General features: G+C 39.3%; 1 protein-coding gene across 1 annotated transcript in view; it reads right to left on the bottom strand.

The window, feature by feature from the left end:
- Window positions 1-1,385: 1,385 nt before the first annotated feature.
- unc80 (unc-80 homolog (C. elegans)) overlaps window positions 1,386-10,176 on the bottom strand; it is a 54,498-nt gene continuing 45,707 nt past the window's right edge. Inside the window, exons 55-64 of the mRNA XM_079627959.1 lie at window positions 9,662-9,868; window positions 9,394-9,578; window positions 8,272-8,437; window positions 7,799-7,978; window positions 6,951-7,098; window positions 6,709-6,765; window positions 5,887-5,968; window positions 5,687-5,804; window positions 4,330-4,508; window positions 1,386-3,080 (exon numbers count right to left, since the gene is read on the bottom strand). Of these exons, the coding sequence (XP_079484085.1) occupies window positions 2,736-3,080; window positions 4,330-4,508; window positions 5,687-5,804; window positions 5,887-5,968; window positions 6,709-6,765; window positions 6,951-7,098; window positions 7,799-7,978; window positions 8,272-8,437; window positions 9,394-9,578; window positions 9,662-9,868 (1,667 nt within the window). The 3' untranslated portion in view covers window positions 1,386-2,735. The remainder of the gene's footprint in view (window positions 3,081-4,329; window positions 4,509-5,686; window positions 5,805-5,886; window positions 5,969-6,708; window positions 6,766-6,950; window positions 7,099-7,798; window positions 7,979-8,271; window positions 8,438-9,393; window positions 9,579-9,661; window positions 9,869-10,176) is intronic.

The following is a 10,176-nucleotide window of genomic DNA, read 5'->3' as shown; positions in this document are numbered from 1 at the left end:
AGACACACTAAAATGACAGAAACTGTTCTGCCTTTAATGTTAAAACGGAGTCAGACAAAGATAGAGAGACTCAAGAAGAAGTGACAAGATGTAGAATGCAACAGGACGTCTCTGAATGGTTAGTTGATGAATATATGTTGCTGATGTGGAGTCAATCTTCAATTAGGATATTCTGTCATGGTAATCTATAAATCGCTCGTATAGGAACTGTTGTGAGATGCACACAGAGTGACTTTCTATTGCATGTGAAAAGACAGATGCTAAAGTTTGAGCTGACTCACAAATATACTCTTATACAACAACTTTTCCTCTTCTCAACATGGACTGCGTGTTCCCGGGGTTTATGTACATTTTAGGGTTGGTGATGTCACTAACCCGGGAGGAATGTCAGTCCATACCAGCCATTTGTTGTAGTCCTTTTCTTTAAAAGCAAATATCTTCCTTTGCTTTGAACTTTGAGTGTTGTAACTTTGCAGATGTTGTTTATGATCAAACAGCAACATTTCACACTAACTAAAGTTAGAAAAGTGAACTGTATAAAATTAACAAAGATGAACACACAGTAACAAATGTATGGTTCACGGTTAAGGCGGGCGTACACGGTGCGAGTTCGGACACTCGGGAGGTCGTGAGATATTGCACACGTTACGAGTCAGTTAAACTGATAATCGCGTCAAAGCAGCTGGTACACGGCACGACTGTCCTCCTGCACGAATTTTATCCCGAGCTGGCGGTTAAACACAGTCTCTGTGAGAGCTTTCAATGTTTCAGGCAATAGCTTCAGATAGAAAAATGACAGAAATGTGTGTGCAAATGCAGATACTGTGACAGTAGCCATTCCGTTCAACATAAAAAAATGAGAGAGAGAGAGAGAGAGTGTGTGTGTGTGTGTGTGTGTGTGTGTGTGTGACAGTGTATGCGCACGCTGTGTGGTTGCTGCCACTGAGGTATAGCCCCATCGATCTAGCCTGTGAGGCGGTTGTGTATGATTTGGCAATAGGGGACAGCCTATACGCTGGTGAAAATCGGGCCGACTCCCCGAATTTTTTAAACATGTTTAAAAATGATCGGGAGGTCGGGGAGGTGCTCATAACGTGCTCGGCTCGGCTCGTAATTCCTCTCACACGCTGCGAGCCGCGACCATGCGAGCATCACCGATTTGCACTCGATTTCTCCCGAGTGAAAAAATAATCTGCGAGCTCGTAAAACAGCAAAAAATCGCACCGTGTACGCCCGCCTTAGTTAATACATTAACAAATGAAACCTTATTGTAGTGTTACCAAAAAAGTAGTCAGTATTACTTTTTCACAAATCCAACAAATAAAATAAATTTAGTAATAATACTAATTAAAATAAACCAACAAGACAACACCAACATATCATGATTACATTTTTTATTATTCAACAAATCCAACAGATAGCAACACATTAGACGGAAAAAACGATATACCCACAAAGCAGCACAAACAGAAACAAAATGCCTGCTGAGATTTTACATTCTGAGGGTATTCAGGTAACACAGGGTTTGTTAGGTAACAGTGCGAGACATTCAGCGAATTAAGTTACAATTTTAACATGGAACGTTATGTAGAAGAATTTGTAAGGTATCTGAAAAAAAGTTATGTATTTTAGAGTCAGATTAAGATTAAGTTGAGGTAACACTTTATTTTAAGGTACTTACTATAGTAATAACAGTAAATTATGCATAATTACAAGTAACTAACTCTAAACCAAACCATAACCTTAACACTATAGTAAGTACATGTAGTTAATTAATATCACTCCGTACTCCTTTGAGTAATTACAATAGAACAACGTCAACTTAAAATAAAGTGTAACCAAAGTTGAATTGGGCTTCAATGAACAAAGGAATCAACACTAACATAATCAGGACAACAGCTGGGAAGATGCGTAGAATTTTTCTATTTAAATATATTTAGTTTATTTAAATACTTTATATTTAATTGTTTATTTTCCTCATGCCTATTTGAAAATGTGTCTTTGCAAACAGATATTTGGCATCAATATTATACAAGCATCTTTTTTTTCTGAAAATAAAGCATTTATAATATTTATTTTAAATATCTAATTTTCATATAATCCTCTAAATAAATACTTCAAGAGATGACAAATATTTAGAATACATCTATATAATTACACAATGATTTCTGTAGGTGATATATGATTATTAATATATGATTTTGACAGAATACTTAATTTTATTTTATTTAAAATTAGGTAATTTATCTCACTAAAAAGACTGAATGGTACAACACAGGTTAATCAGTTTTCATTGATTGGTGGAATTAAAGGGATAGTTCACCCAAAAATGAAGATTCTGTCATTTATTCACCCACAAGTTGTAACAAACCTGTATGCATTTCTTTCTTCTGCAGAACACAAAAGATGATATTTTGAAAAAATAAACAATAAAAAACAGTTGATGGATCCCATTGACATCCATAGTATGGAAAAATCCAATACTATGGAAGTCAATACGGCCCATCAAACTTGAGGGTGAGTAAATTATAACAGAATGTTTAGGTGAACTATCCCTTTAAGCACAGTGCTTCATAAATACTTCTATTGATTGCAAAGCATGGCACATCAGCTTATTATGTTTTATCTCTTTCCATTTTGATCAGAGAAAAAAAAATCAAGTTATTCAAGAAATCTGATCACAGGAGAGCCCTGCCACTTCCTGTTCCACTAGCACAGTATTGCACTGGACATTCTCAGACGTGAGACTCGTCCAGGTCCAGGTCAACAGGGGACAGGAGGAGCGGAGAGAGGGCATGGGGTGTGAGGAGCGAGGTCAGGAGTGGGTTCTCCGTGCCACGGTCCTCTTCTGTACTATTGGAGGTGTCAGTGTTTTGCAGAAGCCCAGAGGTCTCCTCATCCTCCGGACTTTCTCTGATCTGTGTCGGGACCAGCCGGGACGGTGTGCTCAGGACAGGGAGGGGAGGAGGAAGAGGGGAGCAGGCTCTAGAAGCGGAGCTGGAGGCGGCAGAGGGGGTGGGAGACAGACTGCTTCTTACACTCTCCTGATCTTTCCTTTCTTTATTCTCATAGTGAAAGACCTACAGTCAAAATAGAGCAAGTGGAAGTTGTAAGCTGTTGAATTTAGAGGTATAAATTAAATTTTTAAAAGACACAATGTCTACACAACAGTCAGAAATTGACCTTTCCAATATTTGCCCCCTGGAATTGATTTCCAGTTTTGTTTTTGTTTTTTACCGTTCTTGCATCAATTGCAAGTGCACAAATACATGGTGATTAAACATTTAGGTGAGATAACTAAGATTTTATTTTTTTAATCTGAAATATGACCCCAAACCCCCCCCCGAAATTAAAAAGGGAATTCTTCCCCATTTTCCGAACTGATTTTTTGAGTACATTCTACAGTCAAAAAAATTGGTAATATATCACAATATGTTATCAGCAATAATATCGTATCGTGGCTTAAGTATATTGATGATATCGTATCATGGGCCTCTGGTGAATATTATGACAACAACATTGTCAATTATTGCTCTTGATAATGTAACAATGATTATTATTGTTGATTAATAGAATACAATACGAATATTTTTGTGTGTGGGAAGATATTCTGGCTACACTGACAACAGTTAAAGAACCGTTTATGAATTATTTTGATAATTATGTATTATAAAATCAAGACTTCACATTGGTTATTTCAGTGGCATGAAAAACATAACGGTTATAACATAACTGGGAATAAATGATATACAGAAAGCATGATTTCACTTTACAATGACTGAAGCTGCCTACACTGCACAATCAATCACTTACTTGCATTGTAATCGGCACTTTGTCATTTATGATGAGAGAATTCAAAGGAGCACAGATTTCAGTCAGTGAGCGCTCACTGAAACTTTTCAGTGGGGACTAATCTAAATGATTGGCCATAAGCTCAACAGAAACGTGTGTGATTGGTTATAATTCTTAACGCTGCAAAAACAAAAAGCATAAACAGAAACCGAATGCAATGTGAGCGACGTAATGCAGCAATTGACACTTCATTTAATTCATTTTACATTTCGCTTTATTGCGACAGACAATAGATTTAGTAGAGCCTATAATTGAGCAGATGCAGTTTTTCCCCCTTATCTTGAATATGGGGAACATTTTATGGCACTTTTACTCCAAGAAACTGTTTATTTCCAACCCTGGTCAAGTTCACTCAATGCACCCTAACTTTTCATGTATATTTCAAACTAGAGCTTATGAACGTGTCATTTTAAACTAAGAATGTGTGTAACCCAACAACTCTGCAAGCTTTCATTTGAACAGTGTTCTTAATCAGACCTGTGGCAATGCTGGTTTGTGCGGGGCAGTCTTGATGCTAGGTGATGAGGACTCCGATGCGGTGGAAGGAGAGTCATGGCTCAGCTTCCCGACCTCTGTGACCCCTGCTAGGCCACTGCTGACAGCTGCTTCCTGCTGGCTCTCAGTGAAAGTCACAGACCTCTTTTGGTCACCATGAACTTAGGAAAAAATAAAGAGATTCATTAGACACTCTGAGCCTCGTTTGCATTTATGCATGTGGCAGACACCTTTATCCAAAGTGACGTACATTGCATTCAAGGTGTATATTATTAGTGCATGCGATTTCCTGGGAATCAAATCCATAACATTAGTGTTGTTAGCACCAAGCAAGCACTACTGTTTGCCCTACAGACTCTTCCATATAGTATTCTCATAGAGGCCATTTGAGCTGATGTCATTAACCCTATAAAACCATATTAATTCAATTTGATACATGCATTTTTAAGGCCTCTAGATCATAAATTTGACTAATGCTTTTCCAAAATAACCTTTTTATATGACCTACTACATATCTTCTGCCCCCTGGTGGATCATTCATGCTCTTCAGGAAGTAGAAGAACTTTTAATATTATTTCCATATTTATTGGAATATGTATATTGGCACATTTATTATTTCACTTTTTGTAGGCAATGAAACCCAGAAAAAGTATTGCAATATATTGATATCTTTTTTTGAATCTTTTTACAACGCACTCATGATCACCAAGGTGCCAGACAAACAAGACTGAAAATAAAAAAAAAATAAAAAAAATAAACTGTCTGCACACTTAGATCCTTAAAGCAAATTTAAATCACCAAGCTTTCGGTAAAACGACCATCCTCAGGGCATCAATATATATATATAATCAATATATTGATATCGAAGTGTATTTAAGCAACTTATAGACATTAGGTATATTTCATTGCTTATAAAAAAAATCACATTGAAAATGTACTAAATTACACAGTAGGTATTTGAGGCATGTTTTTTAAATACACTATGCCCACCACAATATCAAAAAAGTATTATTTTTTATTTAGATTGGGAACATATGTATTTTTTTATATATATATGCAGCCTGCTCTATCATTAATAAAATCTTCACAACAACAATGCTTTTGCTATCATATATATTTTTATTTAAATTATTGTTCATAATAATGTTTTTTTTAACATTATTATACATGCTATATACATTTTGTCAAAAGATTCAATAGACTAGATGGTTACATCTATTTTCTAGATTATTATTTTATATATATCAGGCCTTACAGGGTTAAATATGCCAAATGTTGTGCACATTAGCATCATAGGCGTTCATTTAATTTTTCAAGTAATCATACAAACAACACGTACCTCTGTCGATTGGTTTATTCTTAGGCTGAACGCTCCTGCGGGTTGTCGAGAGTCTGGCTCCCTGACGCCCACGAGACTCGTCCTGCACCCTCGGGATAGACAGCAGGGGTCGCCGTAGCTACAAGTCACAGCGCCTTAATTTCATGCCTTAACATAATACACCGAATGCAAAAGCGTTATAAATATGACTGAAAGCTCACCTGCCTAAGTCCTCTCTTCCGTCCGAGAGGCGGCTGAATGAGCAGATTCTGCTGTCCTGGTTCACTCTGCACACTGGCAACCCTGCAGAATAAAGCCGAGGAAAGACACAAACAGAGCCGATGAGCTTGAACTCCTTGGAGAGCTGAACACAATCCCTGTTAAATCCTCCTAATAAATGGGAGAGTTAAGAGGAAATGTGTCCCTTCCACAAATCCCCCTCAGTCCATAGCCTTCCACAAATCAAACACAGGGACAGGGACGAATCAGAAAAGCATGAATCACAGGTCAGAACCTGCAATGTCATCAACAAAAAAACAAAGGGGAATAGAGAAGCTGGTATAGCAGTGTAAGCAGGACGTGACCCCCCGTTTGAACTAAGCCATTTCTGACAATAAGTGAATTTGAGAGTTTCATATGATGGCAGATCAGAAAACACATTTTTGTCTAATTCTCCAAAATGTCTAATTGTCCACTTTAAACCTGCTAGACCAAACCCCACCAGCCCCACAGATTGGCCCCCCAAAGAGGAACTCCAATTTGAGCAGCAAAAAGCCTGAAACATGAGTGGACACCATGACACCATGAGGCTCACTGGAGATGACATGAGTACCACAGAGTGATAATACGTAGACGGGCATCAGTGTCCCTTGCCAAGAGAGAGAGAGAGACAGAAAGAAACAGTGACTTGGAGAGGATGAAAAGAAAAAGAGAGAGAAAGATCCTAGTGAGAATTCAAGTTGGATGTGATGAACAGGGAAGGCAGGCCCAGCCCCGGCACACAGACGGTGAGACACTGCACACACAGGGCCGTGACACTGTACCTAGACAGGTTACCCTCCTCCAGAAGCCCCTGGGATTCATCTAGCACATTGGGTTCACTGTAGAGTTGGGCAGGGAACAAGATTAGGGGAATAATAAGAGAGACATGCAACCCCCCAGCTGTAGATCAGCCCCCTCTTAAAGGGAAAGATAAGGTAAGATTGGATAAATAAGGTTGTTATAGACAGTTTCTGTTGCTTTCAGTCTACATGAGCTTTAGTTTTGAAGTGGGGTGCTTGTTTACCTGTGACTGGGCAGCATGGTGCTTATGCCTGGTTCAGGCTGAGCGGCGACTGAGCCTGTGGCGTGACTGGAGAAACGGCGCTGGGATATGAGCCTGGGGAGGAAAGCTTCGTGCTCACTTACCACGCTGGGGATGCTAATGGAGTCATCTGAAAATGACAGATTAAGAGTTAATATGGATCATTCAGTAATAATAACATCGGCAAGTGCTTCTAAAATTCCTCAGCAGTGAAACCCATACATTTTACATTAAACTTAGCATGCTGCATTAAATCATTTCTAATCATTATTTTATGCAAGGTCATGCTAAATAATTTAGCATTGATGACTGTTTTAAAAGTACATCTTTGATTAAAATAATCTACATTAAAAGGTAACCAGTAACACTACTTACAAACAGCTGAATTTGTATATGTATATACATTATATGCATATTTACTTTCGAGTTGAACATATAATTTATTTGTAAAACTGTAGTAGCATCTTTCAGTCACCTCCCTGCAAGCTACACCCATGGTTGAGTTGCTCTAAACCTACATGACTTTCTTTCTTTTGGAAAAAAGTTTTTTTTCTCTCCATGCAATGAGCCTACAAACAATTTGGATGGTACATAAAAGCAGTCAATTTGGCTTTTGCATTACAGTACGAGTCATATATACACGTCACATATATATTTATGAACAGATACTGGTCTTTTAAGTCTTTTCAATCAACAGGTTGAAATAGTTTACAAAGAAAGAAAGTTAATGTGGTTTGTAATGACACATGAGTGAGTAAATGATGGTCAAATTAAAATGTTCTGAGTGAACTAGGCTTTTAAGCAGAAACTAAAGAAGAAGAATTACACACTTTCCTCCTCCTCCTCATCGGTACGACTGAGTGTATCCTGTGAGGGCTGACGTGAGGGTTGGCTCTCCTGCTCCCAGACAGTTCCTGTACCAGTGTTGGAGCGAGACATGGTGGCGAGACTTAACCTGTATGCAGAGGTGGACGTGCCAACAGTACTGATGGAAGTCTTTCCCTGGTATGCTGGAAAAAAAAACAGGGAGATATAGACAGAACATATTTTCATGTTACATTTAATCCTAGGTTAATGTATTTGTTAACCCTGGGTTAATCCAGTTTTAACCCTGGGTTAGATCTCACAACCTGAATAACCAGGATTAATTACAAACGCAGGAGCAGTGTGGAACATGACAACCCAATAATAAATTATCCCATGGTTGAGGATGACCTAGGTTTAACAAAGTGTGACAAATCCTGACAAATGGGTAGCTAAACTTTTGATTTAGAAGTAATTTATCAATTAAGCCAGTTCTCACCGGAGCCGCTGTGCACAGCCTCTTTCAGGATCTTGAGCTCATTGCTGAACTCGGCAAACAGAGAGCTCTTGCAGAGGGAACGTGGGATGAAACGACGCTCTAGTTGCTCTGCGATATGGTGACGGGCAGTGATCTCCTCCTGAGACTCAGCCGGTTGGGTCAATAGCTGAAAGTAGAGACATGAAGACTTGTTCATGAGCATCAACCTTATGGAAACATGGAAAGAAAGCTGGGAGAAGATAGATAAGAGACAGAAACTAGTGGTTGACCGTCATATCACCAAGGCTTATATATTTAGAGGAAGGCTTTCTTCTGCTGCCTGCCAGTTATTTTTAACAGGTTTGTTTTATCCAAAATGTTGGATAGTTGTTCAATCATTTGCACTAACCAAGCCTTAGGTCAACATTAGGTAACTATAGAGCCCCTTTCACACAGCGCGTTGATCCCGGGAAATTGCCGGAGTGCCTTCTGTGTGAACGCAAACACGTCCTGGGATCGATGCCGGGTTGGGGACCTAATAACATTGCCGGTATCAGTCCCGGAACGCGCTCTGTGTGAACAAAAGCCGTAATCAATGCCGTAAGGTGCGTGTCGTAGTGATGCCGCTGAAGCTAGGATCGTTTGCCAGCTATGAAACGGTACGTAATGCGCTAGTTTATGATCAAATCAGAAAAAAAAAAAATGCACTAGCGAGAGAGAAATCGCAGCTCATAAGCAAACTTAAGACGCTGGAGACATTACGTCACATCGATGTCACGTGTCTTTACGGGATATTTACGGGTTGTGTGTGAACGCACGCACAGATTACGGAAAATTACTGGCAGTGTGAATGAACCAAAATCAAACAATCCCGGGACAAATCCCGGATCACATTATCCGTGTATTTTCCGGAATCTCTGTTAAAGGGGCTCAGCTAACATTAGCTAATTAGATCTCACTTTTGCTTTGCAATGCTATTTGCGAATGTTCGTTGGAACTATGGTTTGACCATAACTATGGTTATTGTCAAAGTTGTAATATACCGTCCCACAATATATTGGCCATTGGTATCAGCCATTACAAAACATCGGTCGACCACTAATAGAAATTTCAGAAAGGTAGTGCATACCCTCAAAATCTTACCTTGCACTGTATGAAAGGACGTAGTAGAATGAAGATTGGAATTCGTGTGCGCACTATGAAGTCAATAAAATCCCAAAAAGCCAGACCGCCGACTTTACGCAGGGCCATTTCCTTGACCTGTAGACTCAGCTTGTACCACTGATTACCCAACTGTCGCTCAAAGCAAACTAAGACCACCTTCAGAGCTAGAGAGAGCAGATTTAAAATATCTACATAGCATATAGAAACATTTTTAAAATGAAATTTTTCCTTTCTAGGGCTCTAGTACCAAGATAAGCTGCCTGGCTGGTGGATTCAGCCAATCCCTCTCTACGCAGGTCTTTCCCAGTGTCCCCTGGGGTGGAGCAGTGGGCAGGGGATGCGTCCAGAACAAAGTTCTTACTGCGGGAGGTGCTGATGATGCGTGGAGGTAACAGGATGTTAATGACTGTCTGCAAAAGTAGAAACACCTCCGGTTGTTCCAGATGAGGGCTGTCTGTGAAGGGCAAACAAACAAACATATTCTAAATGACATCCAAACGCATTATCTCTTTGAGCATATTTAAGGGGCCATTCACACATGCGTTTTTGCAGTTAAAAATGTGAGAGGCAGGTCAGTGAAAAACAAAACAAAAATTCATGCAAGGTCTAGAGACAGGTTTTTAAAAAGTTGAACATCTTTTAACAAGAGCGCCGCATTTCTAGATCGTCGTGTCATGCACAAGACACTGCAAAAGACACAGGACACGAGAGCAATGGTCAAACACATCCGTCTACCACATGTCTACATAGAAAAACAACAGA

Source organism: Phoxinus phoxinus (genome assembly GCF_949152265.1).
Source record: "Phoxinus phoxinus genome assembly, chromosome: 11".
Taxonomy (NCBI): domain Eukaryota; kingdom Metazoa; phylum Chordata; class Actinopteri; order Cypriniformes; family Leuciscidae; genus Phoxinus; species Phoxinus phoxinus.
The sequence above is the reverse complement of the archived record's forward strand: the minus strand, read 5'-3'. Positions and strand labels throughout refer to the sequence as shown.